Source organism: Tinamus guttatus, unplaced genomic scaffold, assembly GCF_059628265.1.
Source record: "Tinamus guttatus ecotype Peru unplaced genomic scaffold, ASM5962826v1 Tinamus_guttatus_pri_ptg000278l, whole genome shotgun sequence".
NCBI classification, from domain to species: domain Eukaryota; kingdom Metazoa; phylum Chordata; class Aves; order Tinamiformes; family Tinamidae; genus Tinamus; species Tinamus guttatus.
The window spans coordinates 340,453-363,590 of NW_028288812.1; the positions used below are offsets into that span (position 1 = coordinate 340,453).

The 23,138-nt window shown below is 43.0% G+C and overlaps 1 protein-coding gene across 1 annotated transcript; it reads right to left on the reverse strand.

The window, feature by feature from the left end:
• Positions 1-1,682: 1,682 nt before the first annotated feature.
• On the reverse strand, positions 1,683-17,163 carry IGFBPL1 (insulin like growth factor binding protein like 1). Its single transcript, XM_088527312.1, has 5 exons — positions 16,776-17,163; positions 4,231-4,340; positions 2,603-2,719; positions 2,151-2,303; positions 1,683-1,748 (listed from the first exon to the last, which is right to left on the reverse strand). The coding sequence occupies exons 1-4, from the start codon at positions 17,161-17,163 to the stop codon at positions 2,154-2,156; spliced, it is 765 nt and encodes a 254-aa protein (XP_088383438.1). The 3' UTR covers positions 1,683-1,748; positions 2,151-2,153.
• Between the last annotated feature and the right edge of the window lie 5,975 nt (positions 17,164-23,138).

Here is a 23,138-nt window from a genome sequence, read left to right on the forward strand (position 1 = left end):
GGTGTTCAGAGGCTTAGGGTTGGACTCAATGATCTTGAAGGTCTTTTTCAATCATACTGATTCTATGATATAAGTCTGTAAACAACAGGAGTTCAAGGTCAGCAAAAGTCAACATGTGATATCTGTGCAGTCATACTCCTCAGAGCTGCTATTTCAGTATCAACATTTTCTAAAACAGTCTGTGCTTCGTCTAATCTTGATACTTTGGGGCTTAAAATAGAGAAGTTGCTGTGGTTTGTCAGCATTATTCAGGCTTCAAGTTACAAGGTTCTTCCAAATACTATGCTTAGGTCTTCTGCTTATCTTAAATGGAATGTGTTTTATTCTGAGGTGGAAGGTCCCGTTCCCAGTGTGGGATCTTTCTCTAATTCCTTCCCAAATTCCTCTTTCACACTGTCCTGCTGGGCAGCTCAGTGACTTCTGCACCACCATGCTAGGATGCTCAACAGTGTTAGAACTCCAACAAAAGGGAGAAGCATGACTTTTTGGGGAAAGGGCATGCAGTATCTTGAGAAAGAAGTTGTTACATCATGAAAGCACTGATAGCAGCCTCCTGGGCTGCGGCAAATTCCCAGAATTCCTGGGAGAAGCCGAGGAATATGGTACTGCTGTTACTGTTCTGTAAAACCAGTGACTTCTGCAGCACAGACTGTCTGAAATCCCATAGTGAGTGTTTGCATGTCCCGAGGTGTTTTAGGACGAGAAGTGGTGTTACCCTCTTGCACCAATCTGCTGGTGAGGTAACCATGCTCTTGCACAGTGTGGGTCAACAGCTTCTGTGGGGCCTGCTCTGGTTACCTCTTCTGGAAGTCTAGTGTATATGGATCATATCACTTGGCCTTGTTCAAAATGTTGCTTGGTTGTGCCTATCCATTGACTGTCCATACAGTGCTCCCCAGCATACAGCATATCCGGGACCTTGTAATCCTGGGGCAGGCTCTGACCTCAGAGAGAAACCTAACAGAAAAGAATTTACCAGAAACTTACCAGGGAAGGAGGTGGGATATCCACAGCTGCCTGAGCAGCAAATGCATTAGCTAGTGAAGGATGAAGTGGAGGCCTCGCTGAACGCTCGGTTTTCTGCATGAGGTTGCAGAGAGGTCTGCAAACCTTGATGCCAAGAAGGCTTTCTTGACAGACTGCCAGGCAGCAGCATTCAACCTAGCAGGACTTCCAGCAGCTTCCTGCCATTTGCTTAAGGGAGTCTGCCAACTGAAGGAATATTTTTCTAGTAAGTTCTGTACTAGCCATACTTCAGGCTGGTGAGAACACGAAGGTCACTTGTTGTCCCATACTGCAGGACAAGCAGGTAGAGCTCAAGGCTCTTGAGACTTTAGGCTGTGCCAGTTTTCATTAGACAACAGAGTAAACCAGCAAAATGCTTTACCACAATAAATGTAAGTCCAAATAAGTTTTATCATACCATGAAAAAACATGCCAGAGACAATGTCATTTAAAAATGCTAAAAAAACCCCTTGCTTTTATTGCTGTTTTCTCCTTACGTATTTTCTACCTATTTTCAATATTAATACAGATTTTCACCTAAGGATTTTGAGTATTAATCACATATCTTCTAAAAAGGAAAATGTATAAAAGTCACATTAAGCCTAGAACAAGAGTATAAAATCAACACTTTCTAACTCTTACAACCAAAGGAAATCAAGGTAACTGGCTGTTAGCCACTATCTGACTGTTTTTAGCTTGTACTCCACAGCGCAGCTCCTCTTGAAAGAACAAATGCTTTCTCCCTGGAACAGGAGAGAGGACAGATTTGAGTGAATGTTACCAAGCAGTTGTTTAATACAAAAGAGAACTTCCTAAACAGTAATTAAACTGCTTTCCCCTGCCCCCTCTCTTGAAGGTAGAGATTTTTGCACAAACTACTGCATTTCCAGAACAACCTTTAAAAATATGTACCCCCTCTCTACTTTCTTTCACATCTCTTGGTCTACCTTCTGGTCTTTCTTTACACAGAGCACACAATTCACCAGTGTTTTACTTTCTGGTCCAGCACAATATACGCTATCTCACCGGCATGCAACGCAAGAGGATCCAGTGTCAAACTAGAACTATTGGAAATAACGAAGCCTCCAGAGAAGTGAAGAAAATTCCTCTCTGAGCTAAGAATGCACTAGTGATGTTACTATTACCTTCTAGGAAGGGTTGTCCCATGCCAGGAGAGATGCCTTCTTACTTTTGTTCTGCTCTATCACTGTGATACTTCCATCTGCATGTGCCTCTCCGGCCATGTTGGTAGCATGACACTGGTAGGTGCCCTCATCTTCCTTCATTAGTGGGTTAATCTGTCAAAATCCACACAGAAAATATTTTATGCAAATATATTCTGGAAGGAAACTTGGGATTGACTCTCACAACTAAGATGATCTGAGCTTTTCTAATTTGCCATCTGTTCAAAATGGGTATATAATGTTCATCTGCTCTGTTGAACACATTTGACTGGATGTTCCTCCATGGTTCTTCTCTTACCACTCTCACCAGGGTGCGCTATATAGAGATGATTGAAAACTGGTAATTTTCCCTATAATCAGGATCTCTTCCCCATTCAAGCTTGTCCTTGAGCAGTTTTTTCTGATGTACTTACCAAAACCCACGCTGTGCCCTCATGTTGGGAAGGTCCTCCCCGAACTTGTACGGCCATGTTCACTCTGTCTCCAGGCAGTTCCTCCATAAGTTTGACTCCTTTGGGTGATTCTGAGACCTGCAAATTTTCGTAAGAGTGGGAAGATACTAGAAACATTTACTCATGACACGGTTCTCTCTTTGTCTACGATGTGACACATCTAAATAAGCAGACAGAAGAGCAGCATGCAGCACTAACAGTAGCAAAAAGTGGGGAATGTGCTCACTGGCAAGGTGCTCCATGAAGCTGCAGAGAAATACAGTGGTGAAATGCACCTATTCCTGTTTGCACCCAACCAGTGTCAGGACCTTCTGGTCCCTTTATTTTTCATCATTCCTGGAGCTGGGGCCTATAGGCCCTTAGGAGCATCTGTCTCAAGCTTACATAAGTCTCCCAGGATAGCTCCAATATTAATGATGAAGAGGAGACCCCTTCTTATCGTACGTACAGGACTTTGGATAGCACCTCTGAGCACTTTTCCGTACTTCTGAACACTCTGATCTGTATGCCCTTTGTCCGTCATGTATTCTTCAAGGTGCTCAGTGTTCCTCTGAGGTTCAGCACAGAAGCCCTGCAGACCCAGTCCTCTAGGTATCTGATGAGCTGAGGAAATTTTGGACACAGATTTTGTTGTGTGATTCATCCTGAAATGTTCTTGTGAGTGACTAACAACTCCTACAATGAAGGAAGGCTCACAGGAGATGGGCAAGAGCTACGTCATCCTGGAGCTAAGAAATCATGTAGGATGTAACTCACTAATCCGTTGCCCAGAGAACTGACTTTATCTTAACACACAGGGCACCAGAGGATGACCTTCGTGTTCGATAAGCAGTTGTAACTGCTGAGTGCATTATTTGGTATAAATCTTTCTTCCTGAGCTGATCAAATCCATGTGTAGGTATCCCTGAGATTAGCCATTGCAGCATGAGGGAAGTGTAGAGATAGCTCAGCCAAACATGGGTATAAAACCTGAACAACAAACAAGGAATTTTGAAGACAGCAACAGACGTGAACTACCTTCAGCCCATGTATTCCTTCCCGGTGATTAGGGATGCCCAGCAACATGACAGTATGCATGGAATATCAGGAAGAATCTGTTTAGAGAGCACTCTCCTCTGACAGTTCTCATCAGAGAACATGAGAACTGTTCTCGTTGCCTTCAGACACAGAGATAAAGCTGTGTAGGCAAACCACTAGCATGACATAGGCTCTGTTTTACCAGACATAAGGGTATATATGCGCTTAGCGTACACCACACTAGCTCTGTTGACTGCTTGGGCTGGTCCCTGCTTCAAAGTGTTTGGCAAGGCAGTCTGACATGGTTAATTATCTTCAAGTAATGTGAGGAAGACACTTTAATTCACCAGAAACTCTCAGGGAGATAAAGACTGGACCCTCACAGATGGAAACTGATGGCTATAGAACTGTTGGAAAAATCTGGCCCTATGCTGTGCTAGGCAGCATGCAGAACTATGTGAGTGCAGGTACCTGCAATGCAGTACAGTAACAGAAAGCATGTGTAAGAATGCAGAGTCACATCTGTATCTACACACTGAAGTAGTCCTCCTTTACTAGGCCCCCCAGCATACCTTTCTCCAAGTGATGATAGGAGTGGGCACAGCCTTTACTTCACAGGAGAGATACACCTGGACTCCAGTGACATTGTGAATTTTCTTTGGTGACACAACAATCACAGGAGCTAGAAGAAAAGAAATACCTTCCTGGAGGCAATGCAGCCCCTTGTTATGATCCAGCATTCCCCATAGAATCATCGTAGAATCATAGAGTCATTATGGTTGGAAAAGACCTCCAAGATCATCAAGTCCAATTCGGATGACAACACTAACGCTGTTTTCTCCTCTAGACCCACAGAAGCCCCTTGTGTGATTTCATGCTTACTCCTCCATGCGTTTCTCATTCTGGCCTTCTCTGGCATCAACTGATCAGCTGGAGACCAGTGCAAAGGAACACGTAAAAGGCAGTAGAAGCAACAACAGAAGCATTAACGCTGAAGTGCCTTGACTGAGGTTCATGAGCCACATGTGCCATACAGACTAGGTGCAGATGCCATTGCTCAGTCACAAATGGTTTGCATTTCTCTCCCAGCCAGAAACAGTTTGTGTTTTAAGCCCTCTTGCCTGGAAACATCACTTTCACCATTCAATGGAGTAACTCAGCCATGTTTTGCTTACCACCAGGTAGCTCAGAGCAAATGTGTTTCTCCCATTCTGCTCAGCTTTTAGCAATAGATAGCATTTTGTGGTGCAGTGCAGGCAAGGAGGGTAGGACAGGGCACCACCTAAATAGATCAGGAGAACAGCTGTAAACCCATGGCCACAGCCACAAAGTGCTATTCTAATCATATAAAGAAAATACGGGAGAGGCCAGACACTTCTAGGTCTAAGCATGTACCATTGCAGTGTAATCAGAAATGTGAACCCTCCATGCACTTTCTTGTCTCTCCTCTATATGCACCAGAACTAGCTGGTCTGAAATTTGGGATGTTTAAACACTAAAGCAGATACTTTCAAAATAAATATAGGTTTAACTGCCACTGAATCAAAATTCTCAGGAATTCCGTATCAATTTTGTTAAAGATGATGCTAAATCAAAGTTATACTAACCAAAGCTAAGACAACCGTAAATAAAATGTTAAGGACAATTACTTTCCTAAGATGCAGTGCCCAGGGCCCTGAAGCTCATGTTTCACATCTGAGTCACATCTGCAGGGAAGATACCAGAAATAACTCTGAGGATAGCTGTCGTTAAGAAAAGAAATGTGCCTCTGCTAGCACCAATACTCCATCACCATCACCTCAGAGAGCTCTTTCTAATGTATCTCAGCACAAGCTGAAATATCTCATCACAATGGGAAGCTCTGGTTTGGCACAGAAAGGATCATGTGGAGTGGTTTTTTTTTTTCAAGAGATGGTGCTTAGCTGTATGTTTCTAAAACCCAGACAAGTCCACAGCAATCTGTTGTGAGTCATGTTTCTCATTTAACTATGTCAATAGTCTCCAGAGAGACTCCTGGGACAAAATAGCTCATTTGCAAGCATTGAGAAGGGAGAAATTTCGGTGAGGCTCAGATGCCTTTTGTCTCCCTATAAGTCTGTATTATCTTTATTTATTTATTTTTTCTCACGAGAAGCTGGCTTTCTGGGTGTATTCTACAGCAGCATTTACTAATTATGGTGGATCTTCTCACAGAGCATGCTCTTGCCAAATGAGGACAATTTTCTAAAAGTGCATCTGCCTCAACAAGGAAGGGCACAAAAAGGAAACAAAAAATGTTGCAAGTAGGCATCCTGAACACTGTTCCCTCCACTCCTCTTTGCACAAGCCTTCTTCCTCCTCTATTAATAGGGAGTGCAGGAGGGAAGCCCTGCACATCACAGAATCACACAGAATGGTTCAGGTTGGATCTCTAGAGATCATCAATCCATACCCAACAAATTGCTAGTGCTGCAGTGAGGATTTCCCAGCTTGCTTGCCAAATTCATCTCCGCTCTATGTAAGGCTTCCCGTTGTGACCATTTGGCACCTGATCCCACTCGTGAGCCATAAGCAATATGTGGGCACAGACTGAATATCTGCTGCTGGACATGTTCTCATCTGGAAGAGGAAAGATTCACCCCCACTGTGTGACTAGTGCCTCTGTGTCAACTAGTACAGGAGACACCGCTCCTCGAGAAATCAAAAGAAAATGGGGGGAAAAAAAAGCCCATCTGTTACAAGATTCTCTATCTGCAAAATTACTGTTGACAGATGAATATTTGTGGTAATGCCACTTAATTGAGTCTGTAAGAAGACAAAGTGTCCTAAACAGAATGCACACTTAGGTCCCCGTAGATGCAAGGATTACTACCTGCTGAGTCCATTCTACTTTCAAGGATTCTGATGAGCTCGTGACTTAATGGTCTGCATCTGCTTTAAGACTCCTTTATACTCAGATGCAAATTTAAGCCTTTTGTGAGAAGGAAGAATACTTTATGACAGATTGCGAGGCTCAAGTGGGGTATTATGCTCAATGATTTGTGATGCTGCATGGCTTTCAAAACTAATTGCCTGTCTAGGTGCTGTGCTGCTACAGACACCAGCTCTTAGCCTGGTGATGTTCAGAAAAGATTATCTACTAAAAAATAAGTTATTGCTGCTGTAACATACTCCAAACAATGTTCTAAATAATCCACTTGAAATAAAATAAAATAAAATGAAACACTGATTCTTGCAAGTACTTCTAGGGTACACAGAAAACTGAGGACATATTTTAGGGTATGAAGAAGGGTATGACAGCCTGCACTCTTACCCTGATCCACTTCTCCTTAGAACTTTTTGATTCTCTGAACTGGGTTTGTCTCAGAGGCATTTAGAAAAAGTAGCATTTGGGTTGTTACAGGGAATCTCTGCAGCTCTGTCAGATCCTAATATTAACATGCCTTTCCTTCCCGTGCTCTATCAGAGCATTTTATGCCGCAGCCATCAGTGCAATCATCTCCCAGCAAAACTCATGCTTGTTCCATAAAACTGACTTTAATAAACAAGTTATGTGTGGACGGCTGAGTCCAGACACTCAGGGCTGGATTATTTCTTTTATCCCACGTAGAACCAGGGCACAGTTGTACATGCATGTTAAGTGACACTATTCATTCTGTGCTGGAGCAGCAGCCTCCAGTGCAAGGATAAACCCAGCAACCTCTTCTCTGATGACTTTCCCCTGAAGACTGGCTGATTTAAGCCTACCATTAGCACATTTGGGATTTCAGAAGACTTACAGGATGCTGAGGAGCAGAATATAGGATGGGAAAGTAATGGATTACGGGTTTGAGTGGGAACAAGGATGGGAAAACAGAACCTTGGATGTAAACAGTAACTGGTCTTGCCTTGGCCATTCCCTGTCTGGCCACGCTCTGTGCCTGACCTGCATAGGCTAGTCTGTCTTCTCAGCAAAGTCATTTTCAGCTTTTTTTTTTTTTTTATTTCCCTGGATGACCTTGCATATCTTGTCTACCTTACATGCATGTCTTTGTCGGCTTGTTGGGAGCACATGGTAAGCTTCACTGCTTGCTGGACCTGGAGGCATGAAGCTGCTGCATGGCTCCCACTACAGGTTTGATGTCACAGTATGCATATATTTGGTGGCAGGAGTTCTTCTGAAGATGTTCTATTTCCTTATTTGTAGGAAGTATATTATGATCACCAACCTTAGAAATAATTAAGTTGTGCTAAGTTCATAGAGTAGGCACCTGCAAAACAAGGACATGCTATGAGAGAGCCAAATGCTGCTGAAAAGAGCCACAGAGCTGCTCCAAGAGTCAAGGGTAGGATTTCATGATGCTTCCATTGTTTTATGGCTGCTTAGTTGTAGTTCACATTTTCAGCTGCCGTGTTTCCCAAGCCTTTGATTTTTTGTAAAAAAATCTCCTCTAAAGCTTTACATCCTGTCCACAGACAACAAAGACCAGATGGGAGCTCCCTGCCTATTCAGTTGCCCTCTGTCTTCAGCCACAGAGATAGTGTTTCTTTGTGTTGGCTGTCCATCAGAATAACCAGACTTTGTCTATTTGGGATTGTAGCGCACTTATCAGCAAAGCTTTCTCTTTTTTTTTTTTCCCCCCTTTTTTTTTTCAGTAAGTGATCTCCCTTTGAGCAGAGAAAGACAGAGAAAATGAACGTGGAGGAAAATTCAGTTTAATAATCCATAAAAAACACAGCAAGGCAAGTCATTAGTAGGCAAGACCTGTGCTGGACTGTACCCAAGAGAGAGCTGCAACGACCTGCTGTGACAGATCCTAGAAAGCAACACCTCGAATCGGCGTTTTGCCAAATGCATGGTGACTTTAGGCACTTGCTTGTCCTTTCACTGTTACATCCACCCACACTTTCCTGCTCCGTAAAACCACAAGCACATGGTTCTGGTCACGTTGTACTGAGTGCACTCTCTTGGTGACATTTTTCACTTCTTTCAGCTTCATTTTCTCAGGGTTGAGGAACCTATCAGCATATAAGAGGAGTGGATCTCTGTAGTGTCTAGTGATACATTTGCATATCAAAGCCTGTGCAGATTGCTTTGGATTTTCCCTGAAATAGGGACTGTATTGGAGAAATTCTCTGCCTTTTGGGTTGTGACCAGCAGATAGTATAAAGTGGCATCATAAGCATTCTACCCAGTGAAGAAGACCCCACTTCTGATAATCTGACCTCAGAGCATCAAAGCTGGGAGCTACCAGAAATCGGTGTTCCTCAATCCTCCTAAGGACTAGAGTCTTTTATTTACAAGTCCACATTCTGTATTCGAGCCAGAGAGCCAGACATTAGTAGGGAAACCAGACCGATGAGCTTTGTTATTCTTGCTCATCTGAATGCAGGCTCCTTGTCTGAAAACAGTAGCGCAGCTTATTAATGACAGACAGCTTGAGCTTCCAATTTTGTTAAGAATTAATCATCCATAGATGTGTGAAGATTCTTGGATAGGGACTTTTCAGGTTGCAAAGCTCTGTTGCAGCAAAAATATCATGGGTGTTTTCACTGCTCAGGAATGGACAATTTTTATTTCATCATGCTGGAAAAATGTGAAAACTGATAGTTATTTTGTATTTATGAGTTTATCTCAAATCGTTTTGTCCTGCAAAAAATGCAGGAGGGCAAAAGTAATTTGCAGGATTCTGTGCCACTTGTATGACTGTTCTCTAGGTAGCTTGGAGAACAGCATGTAGATTTAATCCGATTTCTTTATTTAGGCAGGAGATAGAGTCCAAATCCAAATAAGAAAGGCACTGCTATTTAAAAATATTGGTTTTGTTGATATCAAGAAATACTGCCTTTGCTACATATACAATTAAAAACACTAGTTGTGATTTTCCCACTGTTTAATATGTCCCCTGAGGAGTTCCTGAAAACAATGATTCAGTAAATCTTCAGTCTCCAGGGATATTTTTTCATCCACCAAATCCTTCTGTACCTTCTAAAAATAATTTGTAATGGACATCTAAGGCCAGACACTTCACTGAGTATCAGCTCCAGAAGATGTGGATGAAGATGAGCCTCAGGTAGTGTCCCAACAGCAACTTTTCTATCCTCAAGACTTCACCTGTTTTCTGTTGCCCATGGAGGTTGCCAGTAGCTCCTTTATAAATACTCTGGGCATTACTGTGCCCACCAGTTACAGAAGGAGCATTCGGCAGGAGAGATCTGCAGAATCTGGATTATATTGTATCTTTAAAAAGGAAGGTTCACCAGGTCTCCTTTCTGGTGGACCTACGCAATAAGCCTCAACAGCTCAGGCCTCACTCAGGGGTAATATGGCAGCAACAGTGGCTAGTGCAATACACGTACCTGATGGCACACCTTGCTAAAAAGGATTTCTACAGCTAGGGCTGGAGTAGGGATTTATGAAACCTAAAAAGTGAATTATTTAAAATAGCAACATCTCTGAAAGCAAAAAAGATTTTTGGCAGAAAGATTACGGCATTTTTTAGTATGCAAAATATATGTTCATGGCAGCACATGTTCACAAAGTAGCTACAGTTTTACATCGTTTAAAACTTTTTTTTTTAAGAAGAAGAAATTACAAAATTACAGGAAAACTTGAAAGCACCAGACATTCTTTGTGGTTTAATATCAAGAGGAAAGCATAACATGACTTCTGCATCACCATTTGCATGAAAGGATAATACTAATGGTCTATGTTAATCGGTATTGAAATCACAATTCCAGCAGGAAACATTAAATAGCTTAATTCAACTAACTGCAGTTTTGCTTCTGAAAGTGAATGGCATTTGAGTGGCTTTCATGCACAAAGACCCTTTTTTTTTTTTTTTTTTTTTTAAGCGAAGTGTCATTGTAGGCCCCCTTTAGTTACTAAACATCCTGCAAATATGAAGCATCTCATGGCTGTAGAAGTCCTTTACCTAAGCCTTTCCCTACTTTACAACTTTCAGTAACAAGTTTGGCAGGGGGCTTAGATCTTTCTGGAGCTGCCTTTAGATGCCAAATGGCTTGGTATTTTTGTTTGTCTGAAAACAGCCAATATATTTGCTAAACAAGAACCTATCTGCCATGTGCGATCATTCATCTAAACTCCAGTAATCCCCTGCTTGGGATTACCTCACATAGCAGAAGAGTATTGAGGCTCCCCAAGAGGAACTCACTTCTAAAATGAGTAAACTACTGCTCTAGTGCTTACAAGAAAAAGCACCTCCCAAATAAGCTGCACCTCTTTCACCTCCCAGAGATAGGGGGAAGCTATTTAAGAGTGATAAAAAGTCTGGTTCCCTTAACTGCATCCCTTCCCCAAGCCTGTGAGGACAAATGGTGTGCAGTTCAAATACCTTCTTCATTCCTTTCCCACCACTAAGGAACATCATTTTTCCTTCAAAGTGAAGGTTGTTCTGAGCTCATTCCTGCAGTATTCCCCTTCACCCCAGTGGCACCATCACCTCCTGTTTGATGTACATGCAGTTGAAACAAAGTGAAACTACCAGAATATATAAAGGGCAGTTTTAGCATTTTGTTGCGAGTCCCTTCAAGGAGTTTCTAGAAGCCTGGGATGACCAGAAGTTAAGAACGTATGGAAAGTACTCCCCAGCTTCCCCTTTGAGGGTGACAGTCTTGTTATCGTGGAAGGCTTTCACAGCAAGACACATAGCTATATGACAGTGAGTGGCTCTTGCTCGTACAATAAAAGGAGGAAAACAGGATTAGTGGGACCGGAAAGCAGTTTGGTTGACGGTGGTGGTCTGTTTCCATAACTTACTCCCAGTGTGTGCAGAGATAGCAGAGAATGAAGTTAAATCAGCTTGTGTGTTTTGTTTGTTTCCTTTTTGTTTGTTTATTTGGCTTTTCAGTAAGAATGAAGCAGGAAACAGCAATATTATATTTAAAATGTGCAGTTATGAGGTTCTAAATACTGTCTTTCCCAAACTGCCTTACGCCTTTTAGGTGGCTTTTGCAATATTTGGTATAACATGAAGGGCTCAATCCAGTTGCTTGCTGCTGTTTGTCAACCAGTCTTTTGCAACTGCTCTGTGAGTCCTTTGCTGTACCTGCAGCCATTATTTCAACCCCTCAGACTAAAGCCAAACTGCAGAAAACTGTAGAAAGAAATCAAAACCTCCATTTCTAAGAAGTTTTTTACATAACCACCTCTTTGCATGCAGCAGAAATTGTCACAGTTGCTGCTTTGCTATCACTGTACAAAATCCTTAATGCAGTTTTCTGCCCTAGAAATTGCTGCCAGTGGCTGTAATCATGAAAGGACAATTGAGGCAAACACCCACTGACTGTCAGGTACTGCATGGGCAGTGATGACTCTTCTATTTAAATACAATATCTTGCTTTAGGTTTTAGTCCTGTCTTTTCAAAGTACTGATGTCCTGGAATATCATCCTGGATATATCCTGGAATATCATGTTGCCAAAATATTGGCCACAATGCGACATAAGTATTTTGTTTATAGCACTGTAAGACTAAACTGCTCTTAAGGGACAGCATCAGATGATACTGACAACACATTTATAGAGTTGACAAGCACCACAGAAAATGGTAAATCTATATCTGCTATTTTCTATGGAAAATAGAAGCTAATTGTCTGTTGCTCAGGTCCTAACATAAATTAAATATGATGCAACTTGTAGAAATGAAGCATGTAGAAAGGATGGTCATCTTGAACCATGCTGGCCAAATGCACCAGGGTGACTGCAAGGCTGTGGACTGGCATGTTCCATCAGTTAGCAAGAGTTTGCTTCCCAAAGTTTGCTTCACAGACCTGGAACAGCAGTAGGGAAACAAAATACTCCTGAATCTGAGAAGCTGTGAAGAAAAAGCATTTCACAGCTTCATTTGAAGACAGTCTTTCCAGACTATGCACAGTCATAAACCAACAGCAGGTGTTCATACTGAAAGTTAAAACTCAAAAATATCTACAATTTCTCTTTCTTTAGGTTCTAAAAAAAAGGGCATAAAGGGGGTTAAGTTGGATTCCATGCAGCCTCTCAGCCTACAGTCACCAACAGTGGAAGAGCTGGACATTTTGGGAAGACTGAAAACATACATATCATTTTGGATTCTGTTCTCTTTTTAACATAAAAATATGCAAAGATGTTCATGGTTATGAATAACATTATTAAAAGGCAATAATGGAAAACTTATAATGGGCCAGGATTAAACTGCTTCAGGGTGGAAGGCAGCTCCTGCTCATAGACACATTCCTTGATTTCCATGGCCCTTTTTTGCACTTCAGAAGCTCACCGTGAACACTGCTCTTCCTGCTTCATACAACAAACTCAGGATGCTTTATAATACTGAGGCATTAAGGGATTTCTGCAGATCTGCACAGGCTGAGCTGACACAAAGTCTTTAGCATAACAAAAGCTGTGTCTCAAACTGAGCAGCCATCACGCTGATCTAATGAAGACTTCAGAAATAAAATCCATGGAAACACATGCATGAAACAGCTGAGAAATCACCAGTCCTGAAAAGGCCTGTGGATGCATCCTGAATGCAGAACCAGATTGATGTATAACATAGTCAGTGTAACGTAACAAACATTTTTAAAGGGGCTGCATGCCCTGACCTTACCAGGGATGGGAGCATTTGCTACATCTTTAGAAGTCCCTAAAAATATAGAGTGAGAATTGATATGGCACGATCCTGAGCATCTGCTATGTTTCTCAGCATAGAATTAATTGCTGAAGACTCTAGCCTAGCTGAGAATGTAAAGAGATAGGGGGTTGAATTTGGATGCATTTTCATAAGCAATGAGCCCTGACAGTTCACAATGAAATTGTAGTCCTTTTGCACAGGAAGTTTTGCCTAAGAAACATATGCCATACTACAGAGCCTGGACCAAATCCTGCGCAAAGACTTACCACTTTTGCTGTGGGGAAGAAGGCTGAACCGCAAAAGTAGTCAGGCTGTGTCCTACGTGCAAACCCATTGAGCAAGAGAGGACACACTCTATGCACTGTGCTCGCATGCAACTCAAAAGAACAAAGTGGCTTTGGAGTAAATTTTATTGTCGAGAAATAAGAAAGTTATGGTCATTTTAGCATCTTCTGAATGCAAAATGCTCACAGATATTATGACCTGCTCTTTAAGAATAACCAGGAGAGAAAATGCTTCAGCCAATCTGCTCTGAAGCTCCACCAACTCCAGCTAACCTGCTGTTTGTCTAATGTCACTCTGTATGAGACAACAGTCAGAACAGGAAAGCACTTGCACTTACTACAGCACACGTTCATGCTGCAGGCAGATGGAGACCTGGTTCCAACTGGTCAGTCACCTCTCACTGTCTATAAATGCTGCCTAATAACATTGCAAAGTGACTGATTGTGTTTGCAGATGCTTGAGGAGGAAGTTCTGCATGTTCTGCCAGGATACCTGCCCCAGGTGAGCAGCATCCCTCCCTGGCCACTAACTGAAGTGTTCATCTAGAGCTGCAAAGCACACTGATGAGCAGTATAAACATGATGAGGACCTAGGATGGAGAGAGCTTAGGGAAGAGCAGTAAGAATAATGATTGTTCTGAAAAGGGGAGAAAGACCAAAAGCGTCAGAGTTGCTTAATCAAAGCAAGGTGGGGGAAGACATGGGAAGCAGCAAGATTAGCTGAATGGGGGAGACGTTTGAAGGGTTTTATGAACAGGTTAGCTACACCTACGGCAAGAGTAACTGAGTAGTAACTAATAGTGTTAGATCTGTTTCCTCTGTGTTTGCAGAATATGGGCTTTCATTCTTCCAGTGTCCTGGCTTTGGAATTTCTGTTTGTTCAAAAATAAAATACTAACAATTTAGTTCAGGATGCACTACCAACAGTACTGATTTGTCTATCACAAGCTTCTACTTCCTTTAGGTCAATGGCATCATAAATGGACCATAAATGAATATAACCACATAATTACACACACTTGAAAGTTGGAAAACAGTTAAGTTCACCATTTCTGCTTTGGGAAGCAATAGCTTTCCCTACACTACCCTGTGTAATCCAGACATCATGACACATGTGGCACTTCTTGACCAAATTCTGCAGGTAATATTCCCTTCTAGTTTAGCATCCAAAACATTCACCAAGCCTCTTTTTTTAAATTTAAATTTAAAATTAAATTTTACACTATCTGAAACAGAATGACTGGATGGAAAATGAGATATCCCTTTCAGAGTAAAATAATTTCCTCATATAAGAAAATAAAGCAAATAAGAGGCAATTTCAAGGAGAAAGCGCTATTTTTTGTGTGTGGGGAGGTGCTACCCTAAGTATCCTAATTTACAAATATTGATTTGTATTTCCACTGGCACAAAATTTAGTAAAGCTTCTGCCTAATCTGTTGCCGGCTGAGTCAGTGAGAGGAGTAGGGAGAGTGTGAAAAGCACTGTGGTGGAGATGAAAGGAGATTATACTTTGATTTTTCCGATATATTCAGAGTATTGTAGAGAACATTGTTGTGGGCAGTTCCTCGAGGCAGCCTGCGAGCTGCATCACATGAAAGACTCTCATTTCAGAAACTCAGATACGCAGAAATGCAGCCTTTTATACATACAGCAGTTGTTAGAAAAGCTGGCAGGTTTTGGAAAGAGCTAAACAAGCTCTTTGTTGACTACATGTCAACAAAGACATGTAGTCTGACTACAAATGACTACAAATGACTACAGTTTCAAACCCCACTTAACACGCTACCATTGTTCTTAATAAGACCCATAACACTAGAAACCTATTGCAAAGGGTGCCTTTTCCAATGTTTCAAACAACTTTAGCACATACCACCTCGGGGTATACCAAAACTGTGACAAGTCCAGATAAATGGGCCTGAGCATTCAATAATCTCCTCCTGACTCTGTGCCTTCCCTTAGGGGCTTCAAGGAAACTCATTAAAAATAAACAAACCAGAAAGGGTGTTTTGGTCACAAATAACAAGTTAAACAGCTGTTATCCAGCTGTTATCCGTGTCCCAGGAGAACAGTTAAAATTAGCCCCCTGACTAGAGCTGAATAAATCAGTGCCCCTTGGTTACAATATTATGAGCTTTTTGCCTATACACAAAAGCCTCTTTCTTTGGGTGCACCCTTGTGCTGGGAACAAAGGAAAGAAGATGCAGGCAAACGTGGTCTGGCCCTGTCATCCAGGATGTGCAGGCAGGTGCAAGTGATAAGCTCACAAAAGGAGCAGAAAAACAGTCTGACCAGGTTGAGTCCTGCTGGCTCAGACCAGCATAGCTACAGGAGAGCTTTCCTCAGGATGCTGAGGAAAGGATCACTTTTATCAGCTTAAAGTGCCCAGGCTGTGCTCTCACAGATCAGCGCAGTCCAGAATCCGTGAACGCACCTGTATTTGGCACAACCCTATCTCTCTCTTGCATTTGAAGTGCAAAATAGGTGATGGATGACAACTGAAGACACAGGAAGTAGCAGGAGATGTCCTCTGTACAATGAACTTTGAGCAGAATGTTGCACACCTACTCAGAATTTACCTGTGCAATGGAATTTAGTAGAAGAAAGGAGCACAGAATTGTCTCAGGGTGTGGTAGCTACCATGGGATATTCAACATGCTGAGTAGGGCGTATGCTAAGAATCTGCTTGGAAGAGAGCTATATGTTAGGCTTTAAGGACTGAACTTCCTGGCAATACAAGCTATTTTTTGGAGTACCACAAATGTCTAAGGCTTTGTAACATGATCTGCTAAACACATTTATTTGCAGAATTCACACTTCCAGGCATTCAGCTACATAAAACAAAATAAAACAACAAACAAACAAAACAAAACAAAGAAAAAAAAAGAAAAAAGCGTGAACCCAGAGAAGACAGGAGGAGCCCCAGAAGCTCAAGAGGAAAAAGGGGTTGGGAAATGCTCCTTGCCATGGCAAGGAGCTTTCTTTGTGCCAGCTGTACCGGGACTTCTCCTTGATCCCAAGCCAAGGGGATACGCCGGCGGGTCCCGGCCCTGTCCCGTTCTACTCCCGGACAAGGGACACGCGCGGGGGGCAGGCGGCGCTTGCGACCTGCTGCCCTCCCCACCTGCTGGCACCCGAGGAGGCGGCCGCGGGAGACTTGCGGGCAAAACCCGCGTGCAAGAACGGAGGTGCCGCCGGGGACGGCCGCGCCGAGGGGCGCGCAGGGAGCGCGCCGGGGACGCGGCACTCACCGAGCTGGCACTCGCCGTCGTGCGCCTTGTGGACGCGCCGTCCGCCGCCGCGCAGGGCCGCCCAGCTGCGCCGGCGGAGCGCGCAGACGCTGCGGTAGGAGCGCCCGTCGGAGCCGCACACGGCGCCGTCCCGCTCGCACGCGCAGCGCCCCGCGCCCGGCAGCGCCCCGCGCCCGGCCGCGCCGCTCACGCACACGAGCCCCGCGCCGCAGCGCGGGCCCCGCGCGCCGCCCGGCCCGCGCCCGCCGCACGGCTGCCCCTCGGCGCCCGCGCAGCGCGGCCCCGCGCAGCGCTCCGCACCGCAGGGCGCGCAGCCGCCGGGATCCTCCGCACGCAGCGGCGGCGGCAGCAGCAGCAGCGGCAGCAGCAGCGCCGGCCACGCGGGCATCGTCGGGACGCGCCGCCGCCGCCGCCGCCGCTCCTCCTTCCGCGGCGACGCGGGGGGGTTTTTGACTTCGCCCACGGCGGAGGGAGCCGGGGGGGAGAAGGCAGCCCCCGCGGCCGCTTTGTGCCGGGAACCGCCCCCGCGCCCCGCACGCGCGCGGGGACGGGGCTCCGGGCCGCCCGCAGCGCTCGCGCTCCCGCGGGGAGCTCCGCGCGCTTCCCCAGGCGCACTGACGAGTACGGAAATCTGCGCAGTTTGTCCCCCGAAGCGGGAAGATACAGCCTGCCTGTACCTATCGTCAGACACAGCTGTGCACAACTTAAGCACCTGGAGAGGCACCTGCATCTCTCTGCACACGTGCACAGGCCTGTTTGCTGTTGCAAAGGCACCCATGCATCAGCACGCTGTTTTCTTTCTCTGTAAACACCTTCTAGATGCACTCATTCAATACTTGTACATGTTTACAAATGGAGCTCCCTGTGACCTGAACACAGCATGCTAACAGCTTCCCTCTTCTTCAAACACAGCATTTCCCTTTCTGTTCTTACATATTGACCTTTTGACTTACATATTGATTGTTATTTTTTTTATCTCCTACACACCAATCTACTCCTCTTCATCTTTGTTTTTGAGCTTTCTCTTTCCTGCATATATATACTGTACGTATGCTTCTACATGACACATGTACTTCACATCTTGCATTGTCAAACTCACCATTATGCCTCCTTTCCCACAGACTCTTCTAATCTCTCTTTTCTTTTTTCTTTTTGTTTCCATGCATCTACATGCATTTTTCATTAATGCTCTTCACCAGTATTTGTCCTATTGTACAGAAGTTACCTAGAGATGTGTCTGTTCCTTTTTTTTTTTTTTTTTTTTTTTTTTTGGTGTGACACTTGCACAAAGCAATTCAGCCAGCCTACTCAAACATGCATTTCTATCATCTTAACAGAATATAAAGCCTCCTTAAGCTAACAGCCTCCTTAAGCATTTCTAAATGCAACAGAAAAGGCATGTCCAGAAAATAAAAAACCATCATCATCAGCCCCATCTGCCCCTACAGCCCCTCCTGATGCTTTCTGGTGCTGTGTAGATATCATTAGCCCCCTATAGCAAAATGAGACTTTCTGAAAGTAAGAAACATGCCACAGCTGAACATTTAGCATCCTGTGTAATATCAGACAGAAGAGTGTGTCGGGTATGCACTAAGAAGTTGAGTTTGCAGCTTTACGTTGCTCTTTTTTTTGCATTCTACCTGTGGTGAAGAGATAATTATACTTTTTCGCAGAGTGGAGTGGAGTTGCAAGGATGTTACACAGTTTCATTACTCTAGATTTTACACTTGGAGTCAACATCTTTGACATGTAACTTTTTTTTTTACAGTATTTAATGTGTGTTGATTGTATAAAAAGTTTCCCCACAGGTGCCCCCTCAAATATTTTTTATTATTACTATTTAAAATTTTAAAAAGGCTGTACGTGGTAATAAATAGCACCTCTGTATATAATATTTGTATTTGAATCAAAGCAAGTGACTCCTATCCCACGTTCATGTCTAATTATGGTTTCAGTTACACACTTAAAAATGCCAGCATAGTTTGCATACAAATATTCATGTAATTCTTCAAAGTGTAATTACAATAAAAAAAGAAACATTCATTATGACTTCCAGACTGACTGAAATCCACATACAGATTTTCAAGATATTTTTTCAGGTATTTAATTAGTACCCTACCTCCTGTCTCAAAGACAATTTAAATGTATATACACCCATGTAAAATACCACTGGATTTTTTTTTTTCTTAAACTTCAAATTATTGTGTATATCTTAGGCATACAAGCTCTGTATAGAATAAAATTAGGAAGGTACTGGTTATGCAGAAGTAAAAACCTGCTTTCACAAAGTGGTAAAATGTTAGAAGAGAGCTTGATATTGCAATTTCTAAGTGCTTTCAATACCTCAATATTTGTAAGAGTCTGAAAAAGGCTCAGTTTCTAGCATACAGTTGTAACCAACTAAAATTACTCAAGAAGAAGCTCAAGAGCACAGAAAATGTTTTCATGGCTTCTTTTATATCTCAGCCAGATGTTTTAGCCCCAGAAAGATTTTTTTTATTCCATATATTTGACTAGTTGTTTTTAAAATTATAGACATTTTCATCATCAATAGCGATCCTACAAGAAAAAAAAAAAAAAAAAAGGAAAAAAAAAAAAGGCTTGTGAAAGAAACGCCTTTGTTTATCTGGAGCCTGCCACCTGGTACTTTCATTTGATGCTTCAGGGAATTTGCATTGGAAGAGTCCGTGAACAAATGTTCCTTGTTTGCTTTTTCTAAGTCGCTCTGGATTTTATATGCTACTATTGCATCTCCCCCATGCTGTGTCTCTTGAAGGCTGATGAGCTGTGTGTTCCTTTTCCTTTGATGATTTTGTGTTCCTCTGGTACATCCAATTGTAATTATATATGCACACTGAACAGAAATTCATCCTAGTGTGGTAAATGCACCAGACAATGAAGCAGGAGCCTTTATATCATACCCCTATTTTAATTGCTCATTGTGAATGTTATGAAACATTCCCCCTTACATGGCTTATTGGAGATCACATTGGACTGCAGGAACTTGGACTCCAAATCCTTTGTTTTCATTCATCTTTGGGTGATTTTGTAAAACATTCTGTATTTTTTTTTAAAAAAAAATTCTATTTATTCCTCTTCCTTGCCTCAGAATGAGAGATCATCCAACTAAAGCAACGTGGTGAATGTGATTATGACACCTTCAGTCATTCCTGTGGGAGTAATGCTTTCCCCAGTAGCTCCTTCTCCTACGTGTGGTTGCTGGACTGTCCTCTCGGGTCAAGAGACAGTTCTCCACAGTGCAGAGAACCCCCATTGATGTGCCAGACCAGAGAGAGGTGTTTGTGAAGGAGAGGGAAACTGAATCTCACGGAAAGTGTAGGGGGTCCCATCTTTGCCTTATCCTTGTAGGGACACAGGTGACACAGTTGAGAGCCATGCTGCAGAATTGCACCACAGTCTGGCCTGCAGCCGCTTGGAACAAAACGGGCAGACCACGACGCAGACATAGCTCAGAGCTGGGATGGACTCTCACAGCTTTCAAGCAATTGCTAAGCGAGACTTTAAAACACAAATGAGCAACTTGATAACCCTCTAAAATCTGTAGAAAGACATTGTCTCCATCCTCTTGTAAAATCTGTGCACAAATTGGTCTAACGAGAGATCCTGCCCTCTGGAAGCCCTCTAAATGCCTCCGGACTGGAATACCCTGTAGTTCATTTTCCAGAACTACTTACCACTCCTGCCATTCAAAGGCAGCTTAGATTTCAGTGCATCTGGCCTCCTTGGCCATTCATTTCCTAGAAATGACCAGGCTCAGAGCAGGAATTGTGAGTCAGATGTGCTGCAGGATTCTGCTGCTTCATTGTACAGCATGTATTAGCGAGCAGATTGCTAACAACCAATGCTGTGCTGAGATTAATTATTCAGCTGCAGACTTTTGATGTGCTGAACCAAGTGCACTGTGCTGGCACCATGGATACACTGGAGTCTCCTGCTGGAGTCAGAGCTATTCTGCTGCCCCTGTTTTTAATGACGCTGGCTGTCATGTATGGTGCTAATGTCCTTTTCAATGAGCTCTGTGTCTTTTCAGAGGTTTCCCAGCCTACCCGAGGGTCTGATGATGTCACTGCTATCTCTAAGAATTTTGGACATACACTGGAGTGCAGGATCAGGTGCTTTGGGGCAGATGGAGCCCACTGTCCTTAGCAACTCATTCCTACTCACTGTAAAGGTTTGCAAGACTCTGACAGGATGAGGAGCTGATATGTATATATCCTAGTCAAAAAGGTCCAATTTTGATGTGACTACACCTTCAGATAGGTCTGTGATAGCTGACTTCCAGCTTATAATCACTGAGTTAGTAATTCTAAGGATAGAGTAGGTTTTGTCTTTGAAAATGAGAAGTAACTGCAATACTAATTTATCCACTTCAAGTGACATAAAAATGATTCCTTCAATTGTCATGGTCAGGCATATTTATTTCTGTTCTTAAGATAGAAAACAGAATTCTTCTGAATTGGCATTCACTGTCTGAACCTTGTTCTTGAACCTCTACAGAAGAGACTTCCACATCACTTAGAACCTAGGCTGTCTGCAAGCTTTGCACGCTAAGGAAAGACATGCAATTATAAAAGTGTGCTTGAGATAATGCTGAAAAGATTGCTGTTCTTTGGGCTCAGTCAAATACCTCATGTGAGTAAGAAAACACTGTATAGAGCATAGGAGCTTGGAAAGGCATGCAAGGTGTACAGAGAGTAAGGAAGGAAAGGCCTCATGTGCTGCAACAGCTAGAAAGGCAGGACCTGTGAACTCAGGTCAATGAAAAGCTCCCCAGGAGAAGTGAATCCTATCCCTGACACTGCTGCAAATTTCAAAACATGTTGAAAAACATTCTTCCCCAAGCACGTGATGTGTTTTGTTTTCTGCATTCCTGGCTATGGTGGTAGACTTTTGCAGACAACAGAGCCACTGCTCTTAAAGCTCACAGCTACTCTACTGCCCATGCCATACTGCCACGGTCTGTTTCAGCTCTAGTTAAAGAGCATTGCTGAATAGGTTGACAGCAGTAAAGAACCACTTTATCTTCATGGGCATACAGAAAAGTGTGCAACAGATGGACTTTAAAGCTCTTTTCTTTTTTTCCTACAACACACTCGGTGGCAACTCCAGCTGCTTCAGAGCAGTTAGCTCTGAGCTTCACAGTGCCATGGCTGGGGTCCACCTCATGTGGAAAGTTCTTCAGATGGTCTAGTGCAAACTCCAAACAGATCTGTCTCAGTGCATTGAGAGCATAAAAAGGTTAAAGCTTTTATGGTTAAAGCCATAGTATCTCCAGTCCTGCATCCATACAGTAATGGGCAGTTATCAGAAAAATAACAACCATGAAGCATTTAAATACTATAAAGGTGAATGGCAATAAAAAGCCTTAAAAGAGTTGATGTGCTGTCAGAAACTCACACTTCTGGACTATCTAATCAACAGGTCACCAAAGCTCTGAGAGCCAAAAGAGATAAATTCCCAGTGTTCAATACTTCATGATACTCCACTAAATATGACACTTGCCAAAGTCAAAATGATATCCCGCAATGATATCATGGTCTTGGTGGGGATATGTGCATGCTGCCTGCAGAGGCATCATGTGCCTTAGCCAAATGGCAGGCTTAGTGGTTAAATACTTGATGATAAAGCTAGAAAAAAACAGTAGGGTAAAGCAAGTATTGGGATGTGTCTCAACTGCACAGAGGAAGCAACTCGGTTCAATAGAGAGTTTAGTGGAAAGTATAATTAATGGAGAGAGCTCATAAGAATTAAAAGGTGGCTGCATATAGACAGTTGTGAATACTCACCATGCAAAAAACACAAGGATGCTCTATATGAAAGGAGAAACTGATTTTTGGGCAACTGCTTTTTTGCAATGATCATTACTCTGACCATCTCAGTGGCTTCATCTTTGAGATTGACATCTAAAGCTGATGTCTTTGTATGAGGTTCTGTACATTTTCGTTGTCGTTATGATGACTTCCTCAAGTGAATGAAGATTAGCCAAACCAATTGGGCTGAAAGACAGAAGTATGGGGTAAAGGTAGGACATTTGGTCTTCTGGAAGAGGTAATTTGAAGTCAGTGATCCAGGAGGAATCAGTGTCTATTCCAGCTGACAGACCTGTCCCTCACCTTCATTTCTCATGTTATATAAGCTATCCCTGCACATGCAGTAATGATGTATTTCTGAAATCCTTGGAAACAGCCACCCTCCTTTACAATAATTCTCATGGGGAAGTTGGGAAATTGCTTCTCCATTGCATTAGGATATCAGCCCAGATATGGATGTATTGAATTCTGATCCTGTCAGTGAAAATCCTTGAGGATCTTCTGATGATGAGCACATCTCCAAAGCTGGCCA

Coding starts and splice junctions, on each gene's coding strand:
- IGFBPL1 (XM_088527312.1), bottom strand. CDS start 17,163: ATGCCCGCGTGGCCGGCGCTGCTGCTGCCGCTGCTGCTGCTGCCGCCG. Junction 4,341..16,775: donor CGACGGCGAGTGCCAGCTCG/GTGAGTGCCGCG, acceptor CTTTTCTTCTAG/CTCCTGTGATTGTTGTGTCA. Junction 2,304..2,602: donor AGGGCACAGCGTGGGTTTTG/GTAAGTACATCA, acceptor GGATTTTGACAG/ATTAACCCACTAATGAAGGA.